Raw genomic sequence first — 22939 nt, 5'->3', positions numbered from 1 at the left:
AGCAGGGATCAAGGATTTTCCAAGCTGGGATCAGGCTGGGATCGAGCTGGAAATTGGTCCCAGCATGAGCAGGGATCAGGGATTTTCCAAGCTGGGATCAAATTAGGATCAGGCTGGGATCAGGCTGGGAATTCAGTCCCAGCATGAGCCAGGATCAGGAATTCTCTGGGCTGGGATCAGGCTGGGAATTTGGTCCCAGAACGAGCAGGGATCAGGGATTCTTCAGGCTGGGATCAGACTGGGATTAATCTGGGAATTCGGTCCCAGCATGAGCAGGGATCAGGAATTCTCTGAGCTGGGATAAGGGATTCTCCAGTCTGGGATCAGGCTGGAAATTGCTCCCAGAACTAGCAGGGATCAGGGATTTTCCAGGCTGGGATCAGACTGGGATCAGGGTGGGATCAGGCTGGGAATTCAGTCCCAGCATGAACAGGGATCAGAAATTCTCTGGGCTGCGATCAAGGATTCTCCAGGCTGGGATCAGGCTGGGAATTGCTCCCAGAAGGAGCAGGGATCAGGGCTGCTGTGGGCTGGGATCAGGCTGGGATCAATCTGGGAATTCTGTGCATGGCAGGAGCCATTCCCAAGGCGGGCTGAGCCATCTGTCCAGGCCGGGCCCTTCTGCCACGGCTCGGGCATGGATAACACGCAGCATATGCTCGCCTGGAAATTAATAACAACCCTCAGCTCTCACCAGCTGCCCGTAACCGGCTCCCCCTCCGCCGGCAGAGGGGGAAATGCCGAAATTCCGCCGCTTCCCGGCTCCGAGGAGATCCCGGGAAAGGCAACTCCGGGCACGGGGATGGGCACAGGGCATGGAGGGAGCAGGGATGGGCACAGCCGGGCACAGAGATGCCCTCGGGCATGGAGGGAGCAGGGATGGGCACAGGGTTGCCCCGGGAGCACAGGGAGAGCCAGGATGGGCATGGGCGGTGCAGGGATGGGCACAGGGATGCCCTCAGGGTAGGGATGGGCACAGCCGGGCACAGCGATGCCCTCGGGGCACCCAGGGAGTGGATCCGTCCCGGAGCACGCCTGGGTGGGAAGCGCAGCAACCCTGGAATGCTCTGGGCGGGGGGAGATGTTCAATCCCTGCTCATTCCGTGGCCCCAGATTATCCCAACCTGGCTGCGGACACCTGCAGGGAGAGACGGACGTGAAAACAAAACCTGGAATGGTTTAGAGCGGAAAGAGCTGAAATCCCACCCAGTGCCAACCCTGCCATGGCAGGGACACCTCCACTGCCCCAGGAGCTCCAGCATGGCCTGGTGTGGGATCTCAGCACCTCAGGATGGAGGTGCAGAGAGGCCGGGACCACCCTTGGCGGGCTCGGGAGTCCTGGAATGTTGCCAGAAGTGTCTGGTGGCTGGACTTTGATCCTACACAGGAAATGACACCTGTATGAGGACTGGGAGGATTTTACTGGGTGAATGGTGAAGGGATGGGTTAATTAGAGTGTGAAACACAGGGTTTAGGATTTCTGTACAGGGGGGTCTGGAGAAGTAAGATGGAGGAATTGGGGCGTGTCCTGTCCTTCTTCTTCTTCTTCTTGGCCTCCATCTTCTGTGGTGATGGTGGCACTTTGGGATTGGTCATTACTAGAAGTGCACCGGTTAATAAGGGTAGAAGGTATTGGGGAAAAATTATAAATATTGTATACGTAATTTTGGGTATAAAGATAGGTGACCGCCCCGGGGGCTCTCAGTGTGCTCATGGCTGGCTGCTGTGCAGACCTCTGTTGGGCTGAAAGAAAATCTTTTAGATAAACAATTAATAAACACCGAGACCGAGAAAAGATCTGAAGTCTCTTCTCGTCCTTTGAAGCGCCGGGCTGTCCAAGGCCACCCTGGGCCTTTCCAGGCCACCTAAACAGCCGAGAAACTAACAGCCTGGGACAAAACCCTGGGATGGTTTGGGTTGGGAGGACCAGCCAGATCCACCTCTGACACTTCCCACCATCCCAGATTGTCCCAGCCTGGCCGTGGACACTTCCAGGGACAGAGAGATGGGACAACAAAACCCTGGAATGGTTTAGAATGGAAAGAGCTGAAATGCCACCCAGTGCCACCTCTGGCATGGCAGGGTCACCTCCACTGCCCCAGGAGCTCCACCCTGGCCCTGGGACACCTCTCAGGGCCTCTCCACGCCGCAGAATTCCCGTCGGTGCCGAGGACAGAATTGCGGATTCCGTCTCTGCAGCCTCAGCCTGGCCAGGTGGGAGTTGGGATATTTTTATTTCCTGACAAAATCCGCCCGCAGAGCGGCTCCGGGAAGCGCATGGAGCATTATTTTGGTGCAAACACGGCGGATTGAGGCGAAGGAACACATGAAATCTTCACTTCCATGGAGACCTGGGAGGGAGGGAGGAAGGCTTGGAAAAATCCCAGGATTCCAGAGAGGCTTTTAAACAGTGGGGGAGCAGGGAGGGGCAGGCAGGGCCGGGAATTCGGGATGTGGATCCATCCTCTCCTCATCGTCAGGGTCTGGGTGATCCCGTTAATGGGCTCTGGATGATCCCGTTAATGGGTTTCCCATTATTAATTAATTAATGAGGAATTGGATCCAAAGAGCTCCGGTGTTTTCCCAGCTCCAGGCAGGGAGTTGCAGCCTCCATCAAACGTTCTCTGCTGGAGTTTGACACGGAGGGATTTGGGGGTCCCACGAACCCCCAGCCCAGCGAGGCTGCAGAAACCCACACAAAACACGGATCTGGCAGCAAAATCCCATAAAAACCAGCGACTCCCTGGACCAGAACCAGCTGGAAATTGCCTTCCCAGAAGCTTTTCCACACCCTTGGAATGAGATCTTTGCATCCTCAGCAGTAATTTCGGTTTCTCCTTTGATCCAGGTTTTCCACGGTCCTCTCCCATCCCATGGGATCTCATCCACGCCCCCATAAACCCCTCGATCTCACAGATCCCAAATTCCCTGCATCCCCCAGCAGGGAGTTTGGTGCTGTGGGATTTGGGATTTGCCTCTTGCAGCTGTGGAGGGTTTTATCCCCCCAAAAAAGCCAAAATTGTAAATATTGCCTGGTGTTTATGTGGGTGGGAAGGAGAGGGAAGACAGAGGCTGGGATGAATCTGGGAATTTGGTCCCTGAACAAGCAGGGATCAGGGATTCTCCAGGATGGGATTAATCTGGGAATTGCTTCCAGAATCAGCAAAGATCAGGAATTCTCCAGGCTGAGATCAGCTGGGATTAATCTGGAAATTGTTCCCAGAACAAGTGGAGATCAAGGATGTTCCAGGCTGGAATCAGGCTGGGAATTTGGTCCAAGAATGAGCAGGATTCAGAGATGTTCTGGGTTGGGATCAGACTGGGATCAGGCTGGAATCAGAGTGGGAATTCCTCCCAGAATGAGCAGGGATCAGGGATGTTGCAGGCTGTGATCAGGCTGGGAATTTGCTCCCGAAACAAGCAGGGATTAGGGATTCTCCAGGTTGGATTAATCTGGAAATTGCCCCCAGAACAAGCAGGGATCAGGGATGGTCTGGGCTGGGATCAGGCTGGGAATTTGGTTCCAGAATGAGCAGGGATCAGGGATGCTCTGGGCTGGAATCAGACTGGGATTAGACTGGGAATTTCTCCTACAACAAGCAGGGATCAGGGATGGTCTGAGCTGGAATTAATCTGGGAATTGCTCCCAGAATGAGTGAGAATGTTCCAGGCTGGGATCAGGCTGGGAATTTGGTCCCAGAACAAGCGGGGATCAGGGATTCTCCAGGCTGGGATCGGGCTGGAATCAGGTTGGGATTAACCTAGATATTAGTCCCAGAACCAGCAGCGATCAAGGATATTCCAGGATGGGAATTTGGTCCCAGAACAAGCGAGGATCAGGGACTCTCCATGCTGGGATTAATGTAGGAACTGCTCCCAGAATGAGCAGGGGATCATGGATTCTCTAGGCTGGGATTAATCTGGGAATTGCTCCCGGAACGAGCAAGGATCAGGGATGTTCCAGGCTGGAACGATCCGGGGAAATCCCTCCTGAAAAGACCAGGGGCAGAGCGTGCTCCAGGCTGGAATGATCCCGAGAATTCACTCCTAGAGCAAGCAGGGGTTGAGGATGCTCCAGGCTGGAATGATCCCGAGAATTCACTCCTAGAACAAGCAGGGGTTGAGGATGCTCCAGGCTGGAACCACCCTGGGGATTCCCTCCCGGCACGGGCAGGGTCAGGGGTGCCCTGGCATGGCCGAGGTGCCCGGGATCGATGCCCAGGGGTGCCCCAGCTCGTGCCCCCCGGCCAGGATCGATGCCCAGCCGGTCCCTCGGCCGCTCCGTGGGCAGCAGAGGCCGCGGGATCAATGCGGGGTGAAGGAATTACGGCTGCGGACACGCGGCTTTACGGCTTCCTCCCCAACAAACCCCGGCTTTGTGCACTCCCAATTGTGATTGCCAATTAATTCTGCAGCAGCCCGGGGCAGGGAAGGGCTCAGCTCCCTCAGGACAGCCTAAACCCGGGGTTTTTCCCAGCTCTGGAACGCTGGAATTCCAAGGAATGACCAATCTGGGAGGGCAAGGACGAGCAGGATGGATGGATTTGGGAGCTTTCCCTCTCTTCTTCCACCTCCACCTCCTCACCCCACTCACCCACATCCCAAGGAGCTCCAGAGCTCCGGGAAGGAGACGGGCAGAGACAATCCAGACCTTCCCAATTAAACAATTTCTGCTGAACGAAGGGCCCTGCTGCTACTGCCGGCTCCGGGAGCGGCCTTTCCATCAATCCCGGCCTGATGAGCTCCTTGTCACTTAGCACCTCTAATGCTGGCCCCTAATGGCATCAGGGGCTCCTTGGCACGGCCCTAATGCAGTTTCCAGCTCCTGCTGGCGCCTGGGATTCGGCCGGAGCGGGAGAGCGAGCGCATCCCTAATCCGAGCAGACACTAATGGGGAAACGAGCTGCGAGGAGCCGCAGGAAAAACGGGAGCGGCGTCTCCGGCCCGTGGGCAGCGTCCCCATCCCGCTTTGCAGCAGGTTTGTTCCCTGTTTTCCTCATCCTGGAGATTTCTGTTCCCCTCTTTCCATGCCCTGACCATCCCAGCCTTTTCCAGATCAGTTTCTTGTAAGATCATCCTGGTTTTTTCCACTCCTGATCTGTTCCCAATCCAAATTTCCCATTTTCTCCATCCTGGAGATCCCCACACCCCTCTTTGCATTACCTGACAATCCAAGCCTTGCCAGCCCAGCTTCCCCTTGAAATCATTCCAGTTTTCTCCATTTCTAGTCTGTTCCCAATCCAAATTTCCCATCCTGTCCATCCTGGAAATCTCCACACCCCTCTTTCCATTATCTGACCATCTGAGCCTTGCCAGCCCAGCTTTCTATTGGGATCATCCCAGTTTTCTCCATTCCTGGTCTGTTCCCAATCCAAATTTCCCATCTTCTCCATCCTGGAGATCTCCACACCCCTATTTCCATTATCTGACAATCCAAACCTTGCCAGCCCAGCTTTCCCTTTGGATCATCCTGTTTTTCTCCACTCCCAGTCTGTTCCAAATTGAAATTTCCCATCCTCTCCCTCTTGGAAATCCCCACTTTTCTCTATTGTTCCCAATCCAAATTTCCCATCCTCTCCATCCTGAAGATCTCCACTTCCCTATTTCCATTATCTGACCATCCCAGCCTTTTCCAGATCAGTTTCTTTTAAGATCATCCTGGTTTTTATCCACTCCTGATCTGTTCCCAATCCAAATTTCCCATTTTCTCCATCCTGGAGATCCCCACACCCCTCTTTGCATTACCTGACAATCCAAGCCTTGCCAGCCCAGCTTTCCCTTGGAATCATTCCAGTTTTCTCCATTCCTGGTCTGTTCCCAATCCAAATTTCCCATCTTCTCCCTCTTGGAGATCCCCACTTCCATATTTCCATTATCTGACAATCCAAAACTCTTCCACAGCACTTTCCCTTGGGATCATCCTGGTTTTTTTCCACTCCTGATCTGTTCCCAATCCAAATTTCCCATTTTCTCCATCCTGGAGATCCCCACCCCCCTCTTTCCATGCTCTGACCATCCCAGCCTTTTCCAGAGCCATTTCCCTTGGGATCATCCCAATTTTCTCCCAAGGAATTTTTACTTTTCCAGGGGTTTCACCTTTCCAGTTGTTTTTACCTCTCCAGGAATTTTCACCTTTCCAGGAACTTTTACCTTCCCAGGAGTTTTTCACTTTTCAGTAGTTTTTACTTTCCCGGGACTTTTTACCTTTCTGGGACTTTTTACCTTCCCAGAATTTTTTACTTTTCAAGGAATTTTTACCTCCCCAGGAATTTTTACCTTTCCAGGGGTTTTTACCTTTCTGGGACTTTTTACCTTCCCAGGATTTTTTACTTTTCCAGGAGTTTTTACCTCCCCAGGAATTTTTTACCTTTCCAGGGGTTTTTACCTTCCCAGGGCTGCATTCCTGATCCCTTCCCCATCCCGGACTTGTCCTTATCCCACTTCCCTCGCTCTGCTCCCACCATTTCCCATTTTCTCCATCACAGCCCCAATTTTCCCATCCCAGGGATCCCCAGGCCCCTTTTTCCTCTCTCTGCCCCTCCATTCCCAGTTTTCCCTCGGGATGCAGCTCTGCCCCCTGGAAGAGGCTCGGGAGCCCCTCGGAGCCGGGAACAAATCCATGTTTTGATTATCCCTGCTCCTAAATGATCCATAATCAGCGTAATTCCATCAGGACAATAACTCCCAAATCAGATTAAATCTCTCCATTTGTCTGGAGCTTTGGGCTTTAAGCTCTTCCCTCCCCCTTTTTCCATTGATTTTTTTTTCCCCCTAGCCCAGCCCAGCTCCTGGCTGAGCCTTTCCGAGGGTTTTTCCAGCTGGAATTCTCCAGGCCAGGAGAATTTTCCACTCTAAACCCCCACCCAGGTAGGTGATGCAATTCCAGCGCCAAAATTCCCAAAATTTCCCCCAATCCCTGCTAAAACTTGATTGGTGCCATTCCAAACAAACTCTGCTGCAAATCCCACAGGATTGGGAATTTTGGCAATTGTTTCCATGTTTTTACAGCTCCATTCCCAGGATTGGGAATTTTGGGAAGTGTTTCCTCATTTTTACTGCCCCATTCCCAGCCATCCCTCATTCCCTGGCTTCCCAAAGGATTGGGAATTTTGGGGATTGCTTCCAGGTTTTTCCAGTAACATTCCCAGCAATTCCTCATTCCCTGGCTTTCCATGGGATTAAGAATTTTGGGAAGTGTTTCCTCATTTTTACAGCGCCAGTCCCAGTGATCCCTCATTCCCTGGCTTCCCCCGGGATTGGGAAGCAAAGTCTGGGCAGATTTTCCTTTCCTTTGGTTAAGGAAGGAAAGCTGGAAGGAGCAGGGATGCAGCGGGAGGAGGGAGGGTTGTGTTAACACCAATTAATAATGAATAAGCCGCTAATGAGCGTTAATTAATTAATTAACAATAACATGTGCTCCAGCAATCGATTCCCGATGAACAGCCCTGAGCTGCCAGGAGTCCCCAGCTCCAGACAGGGAATTCTCCTGGATCTCTGGAGATGGGAACCAGCTTGAAAAATCGGGATCATCCCATTTTTCCAGCTCAGGAATTCTGGATTTCCCTGATTCAGTATCCCAGGCATGGATGGGAATGATCCCATTATCCCATCTTGGGAATTCTCCTGGATCTCCTCAGCTCTGGAGATGGGAACCAACTGGGCATGAACAAGGATTATCCCATTTTTTTCATCTTGGGATTTTCTGGATCTCCCCAGCTCTGGAGATAGGAACCAGTTGGGGACGGATGGAGATGGTCCCATTTTTCCAGCCTGGGAATTCTCCTGGATCTCCCCAGCTCTGGAGATGGGAACCAGCTTGAAAAATGGAGATCATCCCATTTTTCCAGCTGAGGAATTCTGGATTTCCCCAGCTCTGGAACCCACGCATGGACAGGGATGATCCCGTTTTTCCACCCTGGGAATTCTCCTGATCTGCCCAGCTCTGGAGATGGGAACCAACTGGGCATGAACAAGGATTATCCCATTTTTTTCATCTTGGGATTTTCTGGATCTCCCCAGCTCTGGAGACAGGAACCAGTTGGGGACGGATGGAGATGGTCCCATTTTTCCAGCTCAGGGATTCTGGATTTCCCTGGCTTTGGAGCCTGGGCATGGGTGGTGATCATTCAATTTTTCCATCTTGGGAATTCTCCTGGATCTCCCCAGCTCTGGAGATGGGAACCAGCCTGGACATGGACAGGAATCATCCCATTTTTCCATAGGAAAGGGGCAGGGAAAGGATGGGAAGCATCTCCCACCCCTCAGTGCATCCCAAACCCTCCCAGCTCTGCCTCTCTCCATGATTTTCCTTAATCCCACGTGGAAAATCCTGCTGGAGACTTTTCCCTTTATTTTGGACCCCTTGTAGGGGTTTTTCCCTGTGTGATCCCACCTGGAGCAGGATCCCACCTGTGCACCCCATTCCCCCCAATGCATCCAACCTGGCACGCAACGATGGACCTGGAGCTTTAATCAGCATCTCTTATCAAAACCACTTAATTTGGCTCATTAATTGGAGTCTCAGGATCCAGGAAATGAACTGCAGCACCTGAGCCTCGCCTTTGATTGAGAGAGGTTTATAAATAATTCATGGAATGGCCGAGCTTTCCATGGAAAACCTGAGGAACCGGGATCCCGAGGTGGGGATGGGGCTTGGGGGTCTCAGGGGGGTTCTGGGCACAGAGGGATCCAGGGAAATCCCGTGGGAATTGGGGTGGGGCTGCTTGAGAGGCTGGATGTACCCCAGGAAAGGCTGGAGGGGTTGGGAAGAGGAGGAGGAGGAGGAAGATGAGGAGGGAAAAGCAAAGGGGGGAAAAGGAGGGAAGGGAAGGGAAGGGAAGGGAAGGGAAGGGAAGGGAAGGGAAGGGAAGGGAAGGGAAGGGAAGGGAAGGGAAGGGAAGGGAAGGGAAGGGAAGGGAAGGGAAGGGAAGGGAAGGGAAGGGAAGGGAAGGGAAGGGAAGGGAAGGGAAGGGAAGGGAAGGGAAGGGAAGGGAAGGGAAGGGAAGGGAAGGGAAGGAAAGGAAAGGAAAGGAAAGGAAAGGAAAGGAAAGGAAAGGAAAGGAAAGGAAAGGAAAGGAAAGGAAAGGAAAGGAAAGGAAAGGGGGAAAGGAAAAGGGGAAAGGAAAAGGGGAAAGGAAAAGGGGAAAGGAAAAGGGGAAAGGAAAGGGGGAAAGGAAAGGAAAAGGAAAAGGACCCCATGGCTGTGTACTGGTTTGCACTGGAAGGACTGCAGCCAGCCATGAAAATAAAGCCCAGTTTTCCATCTGGAATTCAGAGGGGTTGGAAAGTGCATTTATAAAGAGAATTAAAACCAAAAGTGATGCTGAAACACACAGAATTTGTGGGTTTGCTGAGCAAGGGGGGGAGGAACCTCTGGGCAGGGAAGGATCCAGTGCTGCCGTGGCACTGGGACGTACTGGGAGCACTGGGAGCTGTGTGGGGGCACGGGAGGGCTCAGGGATGGGATCTGCACCCCTGGAATGAGCACTGCCCATCCCATGGGGTGGGATCTGCATCCCTGGGGGATTTGGGATGTCCATCCTGTGAGATTTGGGATGTCCATCCTGCGAGATTCGGGATGTCCATCCTGGGGGATTTGGGATGTCCATCCTGTGAGATTCGGGATGTCCATCCTGGGGGATTTGGGATGTCCATTGTCTAGAGGGATTTGGGATGTCCATCCTGTGGGATTCGGGATGTCCGTCCTGGGGGATTTGGGATGTCCATCCTGGGGGATTTGGGATGTCCATCCTGGGGGATTTGGGATGTCCATCCTGGGGCATTCGGGATGTCCATCCTGTGGGATTTGGGATGTCCATCTTGTGAGATTTGGGATGTCCATCCTGGGGGATTTGGGATGTCCATCCTGTGGGATTTGGGATGTCCATCCTGGGGGATTTGGGATGTCCATCCTGTGAGATTTGGGATGTCCATTGTCTAGAGGGATTTGGGATGTCCATCCTGTGAGATTTGGGATGTCCATCCTGTGAGATTTGGGATGTCCATCCTGGGAATTTGATATGTCCGTCCCTGGAATATTTGGGATGTCCATTCCATTCCAGGGGGATTTGGGATGCCCATCCCTGGAGGATTTGCGATGTCCATGCTGGGGATCTGGGATGTCCATACTGAGGGATTTAGGATGTCCATCTCGGGAAGATTTGGGATGTCCATCCTTAGGGAAGCACACCCAGCTGAGCCCCCAAGCCCACTCCCTCTCCAGCCGCCCCTGGAAGCGCATCCCGAGGGGATGAGCGGGGCAGAGCCGCTGCTCGAGCGGCCTTTGGGGTCCCGGGGCTGCGGCTGCCAGAGCGCCGCTGCTCCGGTGGGTTCGCACTGCCCTCCAGTGGGCACAGCCAGCGCTTCCAGATGTCCCTTGCTACCTCCCTGGTGTCCCCTGCCACCCTCAGGTGTCCCCTGCCACCTCCCTGGTGTCCCCTGCCACCCTCAGGTGTCCCCTGCCACCTCCCTGGTGTCCCCTGCCACTCCCCAGCTGTGCCCCCTCGCCATCCCCGGCTGCCCTGAGCTCGGGGTGTCTCAGCTCTCCCTGGGATGGGGTAAAGCCTGACTGGGGGGATTTGGGGCGTCCCCTCCTGCTCTCCCCCGCTGCCGCCGCTCACTGCAGGTTCCTCTTCTTGGCCACCCTGAGGGCCACGTTGTCATAGTCGCTGTCGCCGAGCCACTCCTTGCCCTGCAGCAGGAAGGGCCTCTTGGGGACAGCGTAGTCGTCGCGCTGGGCGTTGTAGGGAGAGCCGAGCCCGGGGGGCTCCTCGGGGGCCGCCTGCAGCCTCCAGGCCTCGCCCTTCACCTCCTCGGGCTCATCGTAGAGCGAGAGCCCCGAGAGCCCCGAGAGCCCCGAGAGCCCCTCGGGCTCGTCGTAGATGTGCTCGGGTTTGGGGGCCGTGGGGCGGCCAGGGGGCTGCTGAGCATCCCTGGGGACGCTGGGGGGTTCGGGGAGCCCCTCGTGGGCACAGCCCAGGGCGCCGAACTGGCGCGCCAGCAAGGCCTTGGCGATGGCGTCAAAGGGCACGGCGTACTCGGACTCCACCCGGGCGCCGTCCGGCCTGCGGGCCTTGTCGGGCGGGCGCAGCGAATCGCGGGGCTCGGCGTAGGGACAATCCCCACCCCGTGACACCTGCGACGGCCCCGAGCCCTCCCCAGCGCCGGGGGGCATCACCAACCTGCCCTTGGGCACCTTGCCCTCCCCTTTGGGCACCTTGGGGTCCCCGGAGGGACCCTTGGGCTCCTCGTGGCCTGGTGCCCAGCTGGGTGTCCTGGCGTGGTCCGGCGGCCGCGGGGCTTCGTCCGAGGGGCCCCCCCGGCCCCGCTGGAGCTCGATGGCCGCCTCGATGGCCTGGAAGATCTCGTTGCCCTGCCTGGTGTCGAACTCGAAGTTGCCCTCTCCGGACGCGCAGCGCCGGCCGGCCTCGAAGGAGAAGGTGACCTGTGGAGGGCATGAGGCGAAGTGGAAGTTTTCCAGGGTGGAAATTCATTTTGGTTTTGGTGAAATGTACATTTTTGAGTTGAGTCTGTGGTTGGAAAACATGGCTATTTAGCCTGACTGCAGAACCTAGGCTCAGGGAAACTGCTTCAGTGAAGGACAGACATAAGGGGGAGGAGACAGAGACTGCTGTGAGAGCAGCTCAACCTGACCTAGGAATTCTGATAAAAAAGAACTAGAGGCAAATATCACACAAAATTCGTAAAAATGAATATGTATGAACCTAGTGTGAAATTGTGTGCATATGTATTTGAGAGGGGGATAAAAAGGGACCTGAAGTTCCCACATATCATTTTGAGGGAACAATTCCCACATGCGTCCAGCGCTGTAATAAACACACCAGCTTTACAACTTTCACAAAGCTGTGGAGTTTTGATTATCTCCACAAAACACAGGTGCCAGCACCGTGGTGCCCATCTTGTCCCTTTCACAACCTATTGTGAAACTGTATGTATGTGTGTCTGAGAGGGGGATAAAAAGGAACCTGAAGTTCCCAGAGGCACACGTGTCATTTCAGGGGAACGATTCCCACATGAGTCCAGTGCTGTAACAAACATCCCGGCTTTACAACTGTCACAAAGTTGTGGAGTTTTGATTATTGTTGCAGTGTGATGTAATAGCCTGTTTCAGCTATCCCAGTTCCTTTCCCAGGTGTGCCAATACCCTCTCCCTTCCCCTTCCCTTGCCCCTACTGAGTGCTGTCCACCAATCTCGGTGTGCCAGCAAGGACATTGTGTGATTGGCAAAGTTCAAAAGATGCCTCTCAGCCCTGGGGACATTGAGCCATCCAGGTGTCATTGTCCCCTGAGACTTCCCCCCCTTACCTGGTTGGTGGGACCCCTACCCCTTCCCTGCCCCTCTCCCCGGGCTTAAAAGACATGGCACCACGTTGTTTTGTTGGAAAAGAAATGAAATTTAGCAAAATATTTAATTATAGTGAGTTGTGTGTGAACTGGTTTGTTAAAAAGTAGTTTTGTAGCCGTTGAAAGTGTGTTGGGTTTTGTGTGTAACCTAGCAGGTAGTCTTAGGGATTTAATAAATAATTAAACTAGTGCAGGAAAGTAAGAATGCTAACCTGTCTGGAGGCAGCATACAATGCTCTTAGAATAAGATAAGCAGAGGATTAATGATCTTGTTTGTGAACCAAGGAATGTATCACAAGGGGTCTGTGACCAGGCAAGGGGAACGGGGAACTGTTTCTTGGAGACTTTGTTGTGAATCGCATGTATAAGAGGGAAGCACCCATACGTGAATTTGGGGGCTCGGACTTTGGGACGTGAGTCCCCCAAGCTCCCCGGGCCCTTAATGAAGCACCCACAAAACTTATCCGAGTTTTGTGTCATTTATCAATCGGGCAACAGTTTGGGGTTTTGTTGGAGTCTGTGTGCCAGGAATAAAGCTCTGGATCAAACCCTCCAGCAGGACCCATCTCCTTTTCCTTCACCTCACCTAAAGCCTTTCCACCAGAGGTAACCCTGAGTTCCTGTTTGCCTGGACTTGTCCCCTGTGCCTGCTGCAACATCCAGCTCAGCCAAAGGTGTCTCTGAGGTGAAACCACCCCAGCTACCGCCCTTGGTCAAGCAGCAAGGCCAGACCAGCCCAGGCACGTTCCATCCGGTTATACTGTGATTTATCCCCGTAGATTATCTCCCCAAAACAGGCAGGGTCAGTCCCCGCGGCGCCCAGGCCATGCCCAGCCCGGCCCCGGTGGCACACACTGACCTTGTCGCGGCCGAAGCGGCGCAGGAAGCGGTAGGGCCAGCTGGAGAGCAGCTCCTGGCTCTGAGGGTGCCGCAGCTCCAGCGCCTCCTCGCCCGCCCGCAGGATGCAGCGGCCCCGGAGGCGGCAGCGCTGCGACGACGGCGTCACCCGCACGGTCACCTCAAACGCCTGCTCCAGGCCGGCTGGGGATGGACACGGCGTTGGACATGGGTCCCACCCCTCAGAGTGACCCCCAGGCCAGAACCCCGGACACAGCTGGTGCTGGACACATGTCCCACCCCTCAGAGTGACCCCCAAACCGGGGCAGCCTGCTCCAGGCCGGCTGGGGATGGACACGGTGTTGGACACGGGTCCCACACCACAGAGTGACCCCCAGGCCAGGACAGAGGGCTCCAGGCCAGCTGGGGATGGACAGAGTGGACATTGGACATGGGTCCCACCCCACAGAGGGGCTGTGAGTGACCCTCGAGCCAGGAGAGGCTGCTCCAGGCCAGCTGAGAGGGACATAATGTTGGACACGTGTCCCACACCACAGAGGGGCTGGGAGTGACCCCCAGGCCAGAGCCTTGGACACAACTGGTGCTGGACACGTGTCCCACCCTGCAGAGTGACCCTCAAGCTAGAACAGCCTCCTCCAGGCCAGCTGGGATAGACAGGGTGGACACTGGACACATGTCCCACCCTGGAGAAGGGTTGTGAGTGACCCCCAAGCCAGGACAGAGGGGTCCAAGCCAGCTGGGGATGGACACGGGTCCCACACCACAGAGGGGCTATGAGGGACCCCCAGACTGGAGTCCCGGACACAGCTGGTGCTGGACACGTGTCCCACCCCACAGAGTGACCCCCAAACCAGGACAGAGGGCTCCAGGCCAGCTGGGATGGACAGGGTGGACACTGGACATGTGTCCCACCATGGAGAAGGGTCGAGGGTGACCCCCAAGCCAGGACAGACTGGACACATGTCCCACCCTACAGAGAGGGTGTGAATGACCCCCCAAGCCAGGACAGATGGCTCCAGGCCAGCTGGGATGGACACAGCACTGGACACGTGTCCCACCCCACAGAGTGACCCCCAAACCGGGACAGCTGGGTCCAGGCCAACTGGGGATGGACACGGTGTTGGACACTGCAGAGGGGCTGTGAGGGACCCTCAGGTTGGAGCCCTGGACACAGCTGGTGCTGGACACGTGTCCCACCCCACAGAGTGACCCCCAAACCAGGACAGATGGGTCCAGGCCAGCTGGGATGGACAGGGTGAACAACCCACCCTGCAGAGGGGCTGTGAGTGACCCACGGCCGTGACAAGCCCCACGTGTCCCACCCCACAGAGTGACCCTCAAACTGGAACAGACAGGTCCAGGCCAGCTGGGGATGGACAGAGTGGACACTGGACACGCGTCCCACCCTGCAGAAGGGCTGTGGGTGACCCCTCCAGCCAGGCCAGCAGTGTCCGGCTGATAAGGGCTGGCCAGGCTGACCACAGCTGATAGCGCACCCAGCCGGCCCCACAGACAGGAAGAGGCTTTTGGGGGAGGAGATTTCCCCACCCCACACAGCCCCAGCCCCGCTCCCACCTTTGCCCCGAGAGCTGTACAGGGAATTTTCCTCCATGGAGAACTCGCCCTCCGTGCCCTCCTTGGCTGCTCCCGGCTCCTCCCGGCTCCTCTGCCCCGGGGCAAGAGAGGCAGGTGAGGGATCCCATCCATCCCCGCGGATCCCACCCATCCTAGTGGATCCCATCCATCCCCATGGATCCCATCCATCCCCGTGGATCCTATACATCCCCAATGAATCCCATCCGTCCCCGTGGATCCCATCCATCCCAGTGGATCCCATCCATCCCAGTGGATCCCATCCATCCTGGAGGATCCCAACCATCCCCGTGGATCCCATCCATCCCCGTGGATCTCATCCATCCCAGTGGATCCCATCCATCCCAGTGGATCCCATCCATCCCCATGGATCCTATACATCCCAATGGATCCTATACATCCCAATGCATCCCATCCATCCCCGTGCATCCCATCCATCCCCGTGGATCCCATCCATCCCCATGGATCCTATACATCCCAATGCATCCCATCCATCCCCGTGCATCCCATCCATCCCCGTGCATCCCATCCATCCCCATGGATCCTATACATCCCAATGCATCCCATCCATCCCAGTGGATCCCATCCATCCCAGTGGATCCCATCCAATCCTGTGCATCCCATCCAGCTCAGCAGATCCCACCCGTCCCACTGGATCCCATCCATTGTGGTGGGTCCCATCCATTCTAGCACACCTCATCCACCCTGGTGGATCCCAGATCCCATCCATCCCACCTATCCCACTGTATCCCATCCATCCCAGCAGATCACATCCAACTCAGTGATCCCACGAACCCCAGTGGATCTCATTCATCCTGGTGGATCCCTTCCATCCCAGTGGATCCCATCCATCCCAGGGGATCCCATCTATCCTGGTGGATCCCACTCACCCCAGTGGATCCCACTCACCCCAGTGGATCCCATCCACCATGGCAGATCCCATCCATTCTATCAGATCCCATCCACCCCAATGGATCTCCTCCATCCTGGCAGTGGATCCCATCCACCCCGGTAGATCCCACCCACCCTGCTATATCCCACCCATCCCCGTGGATCCCACCCACCCCAGCAGATCCCACCCACCCCAGTGCATCCCACCAAACCCAGTGGAACCCACCCACCCCGGTGGATCCCATCCATTCTATCAGATCCCCTCCACCCTGGCAGATCCCATCCATCTGAGTGGATCCCCTCCACCACAGCAGATCCCACCCATTCCAGTGGATCCCACCCACCCCAGCAGATCCCACCCACCCCAGCAGATCCCACCCACCCCAGCGGATCCCACCCACCCCAGTGGATCCCCCCCAGTGGATCCCCCGTTCCCCAGCCGCTCTCGGGCCGTACCGGGAACGCCAGCTCGCAGAGCCGCTGGATCCATTCGGCCGCCTCAGCGCCATCAGCAGCCAGCAGGAATCTCCGCTCCGTGGTCTCCAGCAGGAAGGGCACGGTGTCCTTGGGGCAGGAGGCGTCGCCGCCCGCCTCGGCCACGTGCACGCAGTCGCTGAGCCGCACCAGGCGCCGGCCGCCCTCGGCCTTGCGCTGCCGCTCGGGGCCCTCCTGCAGCTCCAGGCGCGCCGTGGAGCACGGGCTTTCCCGGTACAGCACGGCCCAGAACTTCTTCCACTTCTGCCGGGGGACAACCGGGGTGTCTGCCTTCCCAAAGGGGTTCTACCTTCTGTGGGGTTCTATCTTTCATGGGGTTCGACCTTCCCTGGGGTTTGACCTTCCACGGGGTTCTGCCTTCCAATGGGATTTGACCTTCCATGAGGTTCTACCTTCCCAAAAGGGTTCGACCTTCCCTGGGGTTCGACCTTCCATGAGGTTCTACCTTCCCAAAAGGGTTCGACCTTCCCTGGGGTTCGACCTTCCATGGGGTTCTGCCTTCCAATGGGATTTGACCTTCCATGAGGTTCTGCCTTCCCAAAAGGGTTCGACCTTCCCTGGGGTTCGACCTTCCCTGGGGTTCGACCTTCCATGGGGTTCTATCTTCCCAAAAGGGCTCGACCTTCCCTGGGATTCGACCTTCCCTGGGGTTCGACCTTCCATGAGGTTCTGCCTTCCAATGGGATTTGACCTTCCATGAGGTTCTACCTTCCCAAAAGGGTTCAACCTTCCCTGGGGTTCGACCTTCCATGGGGTTCTGCCTTCCCAAAAGCGTTGGACCTTCACTGGGGTTCTACATTCCATGGGGTTTTTACCTTCCCTGGCCCAGAACTTCTTCCACTTCTGCCAGGGGACAACTGGGGTGTCTGCCTTCCCAAAGGGGTTCGACCTTCCATGGGGTTCTACCTTCCCTGGGGCTTTTACTTTCCCAAAAGGGTTCTACCTCCCATGGGGTTTTACCTTTTCTGGGGTTCTGCCTTCCCAGAGGTTTTCATCTTCCCAAAAGGGTTCTACCTTCCTTGGGGTTCTACCTTTTCTAGGTTCTACCTTTCCAGAAGGATTTGACCTTCCCTGGGGTTTTTACCTTCTCAAAAGGGTTCGACCTCCCCTGGGATTTTTTTCCTTCCCAGGAGCTTTTACTTTTCCCAGCATTTTAAACTCTCCAGGAGTTTTTACCTTCCCAGGAGTTTTTGCCTTTCCAGGATTTTTCACCTCTCCAGGAATTTTTACCTTCCCATAAGTTTTCACCTTTCCAGGAACTTTTACCTTCCCAGGAATTTTTACTTTTCCAGGAATTTTTACTTTTCCAGGAATTTTTACATTCCCAGGGTTTTTTACCTTTCCAGGACTTTCTATCTTTCTAGGAGTTTTTACCTTTCTGGAAGGGTTTTACCTTCCCAGAGGTTTTTACTTTACCAGGAGTTTTTACCTTCCCAGGACTTTTTATCTTTCCAGGAGATTTACCTATCCAGAATGGTTTTACCTTTCCAGGGTTTTTTACCTTCCCAGGAGTTTTCACCTTTCCAGAAACTTTTACTTCCCCAGAAATTTTTGCCTTTCCAGAATGGTTTTACCTTTCCAGGGGTTTTTACCTTCCCAGGAGTTTTTATCCCCTTGGGACCATGCTTAGGATTACCCAAGGCAGGACAAGGGTGCAAAACCCTGCAAGGTCTGGCTGAAGATAGAGGGGTGACATAAATTGGGATTTAAATCCCTGGATAAACCCTTGACACTCAGCAAAGCCTTTCCAGCACCCCAGCCTCACCCACCCCACAAGGCATGAACAACTTCCAGCTCCATTTTCCCTAAAAAACCCCAAATTTTCATCTCTCAGGCTCTGTCCCAAAAGCAGCAGCAGTTCCGGGTTTGGGGAGCGCAGGAGGCCCCAGGGCAGAGGGGAAGTGGGGGCAGGGAAAGAGGCTCCAAAACCTCCCCAAAACCTCCCTGTCAGCTCTGGGTCCCCAAAACCTCCCCGGCAGCTCAGAGTCCCACGGCTCCCTTTTCCTGGGATGGGGTTATGGGATCCCCACCCTTCCTGTGGCTGGATCCCCTCGGGATGGGCTCTGTGGGGAGGGAGAGAAGGGAGAGGGGCAGGAGAGGCCCCTCAGCTCCTTCCCTCAGCTCCTTCCCCCTCGCAGCCATTGCCCAACCCCGGCCCTTTATCAGCAGCGGAAGCCGCGCGGCTTTGGGGCCTGCAGCCGTCGCTGTTCCCTAAATGAGGTTTTGGGGCCTGCAGCCGTCACTGTCCCCAAATGTGTCTTCGGGGCCTGCAGCCCTCATCCCCTGGTTGGAACTGTCCCCAAATGCAGCTTTGGGGCCTGCAACTGTGACTGTTCCCAAATATGGCTTTGGGGCCTGCAGCCGTCGCTGTTCCCTAAATGAGGTTTTGGGGCCTGCAGCCGTCACTGTTCCCAAATATGGCTTTGGGGCCTGCAGCCGTCACCTCCCAGCTGGAACTGTCCCCAAACGCAACTTTGGGGCCTGCAGACATCATTGTCCCTAAAAGAGGTTTTGGGGCCTGCAGCCATCACTGTCCCCAAATGAGGCTTTGGGGCCTTTAGCCGTCACTGTCCCCAAATGAGGCTTTGGGGCCTGCAGCCGTCACTGTCCCCAAATGTGGCTTTGGGGTCTGCAGCCATCATTGTCCACAAATGTGGCTTTGGGGTCTGCAGCCATCACTGTCCCCAAACGCAACTTTGGGGCCTGCAGCCGTCACTGTCCCCAAATGTGGCTTTGGGGTCTGCAGCCATCGTTGTCCCCAAATGTGGCTTTGGGGCCTGCAGCCATCATGCCCTGGCTGGAACTGTCCCCAAATGTGGCCTTGGGGGTCACATCCATCCCCCCCAGGTGACATCTGTCACCCCTCCTAACTCTGCAGAGCTCTTTTGGGGGTCTGTACAAAGTGTCCCCAGCATCTCCTGTCCCCTCATGGTGGCTGAGGGACAGCAGAGCATCAACAGGTGGGATGACCCTGTTCCCATGAAATTCACCCCATTCCCATGGGATTCGTTCCATTCCTGTAGGATTCACCCCATTCCCGTGGGATTCACCTGATTCCCAAGGGATTCACCCCATTCCCAAGGGATTCACCCCATTTTTGTGGGGTTCACCTGATTCCCACAGGACTCACTCCATTCCCAAGGGATTCACCCCATTCCCGTAGGATTCACCCCAATATCACAGGATTCACCCCATTCCCAAAGGATTCACCCCATTCCCATGGAATTCACCTGATTCCCACAGGATTCACCCCATTCCCAAGGGATTCACCCCATTTTTGTGGGGTTCACCCCATTCCCGTGGGTTCCCCCCAGTCCCGCTGACCTTGCCGAAGGTTTGCTGCAGCTGCAGGTACAGCCAGCCCTGCTTCACCACCGCCTCCTCCATGGCCAGTGGCCGTGTGTCCGGCCTGTCCTGAGTGTCCTTAAATGTCCTCAAGTGTCCCCGAGTGTCCGGCCTGTCCCGAGTGTCCTCGAGTGTCCCAAGTGTCCGGCCTGTCCTCAAGTGTCCGGTGTGTCCCAAATGTCCTGAGTTTCCTCAAGTGCCCGGTGTGTCCTGAGTGTCCCCGAGTGTCCTGAGTGTCCAGAGTGTCAGCAGTGTCCAGAGTGTCCCCAAGTGTCCACAGTGTCGGCAGTGTCTGGCGTCCAGAGTGTCCCCAAGTGTCCAACGCGTCCCGAGAGTCTGGAGCGTCCAGAGTGTCCTGGGGGTCCCAAGTGTCCGCAGTGCCCACAGTGCCCGCAGTGTCCTGGGGGTCCTGAGTGTCCCCAAGTGTCCCTGAGTGTCCTCAGTGTCCCAGGGGTCCTGGGATCTGTGTCCCCGCGGTGTCACCAAGGCGGGTTCCACCCCTGCCGCGCTCAGCCCGGGCTCTGCCGCTTCCTGAGCGCGGCGACTTCCTGTGGGTCCCCACGGGGAGACGGGGGTGGCGCTGGGGACACGGGGGTGTGACATTGGGGACACAGGGGTGTGACATTGGGGACAGGTGGGTGTGACACCGTGGGTGTGGCGCTGGGGACACGGGGGAGTGGCACAGCACACACATGGATGTGACATTGGGGACATTGGGGTGTGGCACAGCCAGACAGGTGGGCATGGCGCTGTGGGTGTGGCACTGGGGACACCTGGGTGTGGCACTATGGGTGTGGCACCGCAGATAGGTGGATCTGGCACAGCTGGACATTTGGGTGCGGCACTGTGGGTGTGGCACCGAGGGCACGTGGGTGTGGCACTATGGGTGTGGCACTGCTGACAAGGGGACACGTGGGTGTGGCACTGTGGGTGTGGCACTTGGGACAGGTGGGTGTGGCACTGTGGGCGTGGCACCGAGGACACGCCCCTGTGTGGGCACGGGCACTGGGAGCAAAGGGGGCGGACACCGAACACTGGGCAGGACACTGGGGGCACTGGGAGCACTGGTGGAACAGGTGGCGCTCGTGGCACTGCTCACACCGGTGGCAGTGCTCACCGTGATGACAGTGGTGACACTGGGGGGACTGGGAGCACTGGTTATACTGGTGTTAGGTCACACTGGCGGCACCGGTGGCACTGGTGTTAGGTCACACTGGTCACACTGGAGGCATCGGTGGCACGGGGCGTGCTGGTGCCAGTGATCACAGTGCTGTCCCTGCACTGTCCCCGCTGTTCCCGCGTTGTCCCGGCTCTGTCCCCGTGCTGTCCCCGTGTTGTCCCCGTGTTGTCCCCGTGCTGTCCCCGGGTGCGCGGCCCCTTTAAGGCCGTGTCAACAAACCCGCCTCGCGCCCCTCCCTCCTCCCCCCGCCCCTCGCCGCCGCCGTGACGTCAGACGTAGCGCGCCGCGCGCGCAGAGGGGGCGTGGCCAGACCGCTGTGGGCGTGTCCCGGCGCCGCGCGCAGGCCCCGCACAAACACGGGGGCGCGGTCTCACCGGGATGGGCGTGGTTTCCGCCTTAGGGGCGTGTCCTTCGGGCGCGCGCAGGCGCGGGATAGGCCGGGCGGGCGCGGAGGGGGCGTGTCGCTCCGGCGCGCGCAGGCGCGGGAGGGGCGTGGTCCCGGCGCGGCGCATGCGCGGTGCGGGCGGCGGCGCGGGGGGACGCGGTGGCGCCGGGCCCGGCGCAGGCGGGGGCGGAGGCGCGAGCGGAGCATGAATGGGGCAAGATGGCGGATCATGTGCAGGTGAGCTCCGGCCGCAGCGCGGGGCTCGCCCGGGCCCGCCCGCCGCCCTCCCGGCACCCCCGCGCCGCCCCCCCGGCCCGCGCGGCCGAGCCCCGCACGGCCAGGCCCGGCCAGGCCCGGCGCGGCCCAGGCGCGCAGGCCGCGCTCCCCCCGTGGCCCCCGGCGGCCTCTCCGAGGGTCCCCCCGGCTGCCCGCGGCTCCTCCCGGCCCCATCGCGCCCCCGCCGTGTCCCCGCGTCCCTCCCCCCGTCCCTCCGCTCCGTGCCCGGTGCGGAGATCCCGGGACGGGCTCGCTCGGATCCCCGTTATCCCCTCGGGAGCCCCGGCCGTGCCGCTGGCACCGGCGGCGCTGGGATCCGCTCCTTGCTCCGGGCTGGGCATCGCGGCTTGCGGGATCTCGGCACTCCCGGCCCGGGTCGGGTCATTCCGGCCGGGTTTGGGGGCTTTGCCCGGCCCGGGTCGGGTCCGTTCCCGGCCGGGTTTGGGGTCGGTTCCCGGCTGGGTTTGGGTTCCTCCCCTGCCCGGTTCTGTTTCTTTGCCAGGCGTGTTTGGGGTCATTTCCCGGCCGGGTTCTGTTCCTTTCCGAGTCTAGTTTGGGTTCCTTTCATTGCCTGGTTCTGTTTGTTTCCCAGCCAGGTTTGGGATCATTTCTCTGCCCTGTTTGGGGTCATTTGCCAGACAGGTTTGGGATCCTTTTCCTGCCTGGTTTGGGGTCATTTCTGTCATTTCTGTTCCTTTCCCAGCCGGGTTTGGGGTCATTCCCCAGCCAGGTTTGGGATCCTTTCCCTGCTCAGTTCTGTTCCTTTCCCTGCCTGGTTCTGGTCCTTTCCCAACCCTGTTTGGGGTCATTTCCAGGTCCTGTTTGGGATCCTTTCCCTGCTCACTTCTGTTCCTTTTCCATCCAGGTTTGGGATCATTTCCCAGCCAGGATTTTTCCTTCCCGAGTCCAGTTTGGGTTCCTTTCCCAGCCGGGTTTGGGGTCATTTCCCAGACAGGTTTGGGATCATTTCTCTGCCCTGTTTGGGTTCCTTTCCTTGTCTGGTTCTATTTCTTTCCCAGCCGGGTTTGGGGTCATTTCCAGGTCCTGTTTGGGATCCTTTTCCTGCCTGGTTCTGGTCCTTTCCCAGCCCAGTTTGGGATCCTTTCCCAGCTGGGTTTGGGGTCATTTCCCAGACAGGTTTGGGATCCTTTCCCTGCTCAGTTCTGTTCCTTTCTGAGTCCAGTTTGGGATCATTTCCCAGCCCTGTTTATGTTCCTTTCCTTGCCTGGTTCTATTTCTTTCCCAGCCCTGTTTGGGGTCATTTCCCAGCCCAGTTTGGGATCCTTTCCCAGTCATGTTCAGGTTTCTTTCCCAGCCCTGTTTGGGATCATTTCTCTGCCCAGTTTGGTTCCTTTCCTTGCCCGGTTCTATTTCTTTCCCAGCCGGGTTTGGGGTCATTTCCAGGTCCTGTTTGGGATCCTTTCCCTGCCTGGTTCTGTTCTTTCCCAGCCCTCTTTGGGATCATTTCCCAGCCAGGATTTTTACTTCCCGAGTCCAGTTTGGGATCATTTCTCAGCCCTGTTTGGTTCCTTTCCCTGCCCAGTTTGGGTTTC

At 56.8% G+C, this 22939-nt stretch overlaps 2 protein-coding genes across 3 annotated transcripts in view; one reads left to right on the top strand and one right to left on the bottom strand.

Moving 5' to 3' along the window:
• Positions 1 to 10615: 10615 nt before the first annotated feature.
• On the bottom strand, positions 10616 to 19587 carry DOK2 (docking protein 2). The gene is made up of 5 exons (XM_058042513.1): positions 19525 to 19587; positions 16162 to 16443; positions 14797 to 14887; positions 13223 to 13404; positions 10616 to 11443 (listed from the first exon to the last, which is right to left on the bottom strand). The coding sequence occupies exons 1-5, from the start codon at positions 19585 to 19587 to the stop codon at positions 10616 to 10618; spliced, it is 1446 nt and encodes a 481-aa protein (XP_057898496.1).
• A 1675-nt stretch (positions 19588 to 21262) lies between these two features.
• The window catches only part of XPO7 (exportin 7), a 55011-nt gene continuing 53334 nt past the window's right edge, over positions 21263 to 22939 (top strand). For both annotated transcript variants that reach the window (XM_058042520.1, XM_058042519.1), the window contains exon 1: positions 21263 to 21347. In XM_058042520.1, the coding sequence (XP_057898503.1) occupies positions 21330 to 21347 (18 nt within the window). In that variant the 5' untranslated portion in view covers positions 21263 to 21329. The remainder of the gene's footprint in view (positions 21348 to 22939) is intronic.

This window comes from Melospiza georgiana, chromosome 31 (assembly GCF_028018845.1).
Source record: "Melospiza georgiana isolate bMelGeo1 chromosome 31, bMelGeo1.pri, whole genome shotgun sequence".
NCBI classification, from domain to species: Eukaryota; Metazoa; Chordata; class Aves; order Passeriformes; family Passerellidae; genus Melospiza; species Melospiza georgiana.
Note: the sequence above shows the minus strand (reverse complement) of the source record. Positions and strands in the feature narration are given on the sequence as shown.

Excerpts from the sequence above, each read along its gene's own strand:
- DOK2 (XM_058042513.1), bottom strand. The coding sequence starts at position 19,587 with ATGGAGGAGGCGGTGGTGAAGCAGGGCTGGCTGTACCTGCAGCTGCAG. Across the intron at positions 14,888-16,161 it reads TCTGCGAGCTGGCGTTCCCG|AGGAGCCGGGAGGAGCCGGG; the intron begins GTACGGCCCGAG and ends GCCCCGGGGCAG. Across the intron at positions 11,444-13,222 it reads GCCGCTTCGGCCGCGACAAG|GTCACCTTCTCCTTCGAGGC; the intron begins GTCAGTGTGTGC and ends TGCCCTCCACAG.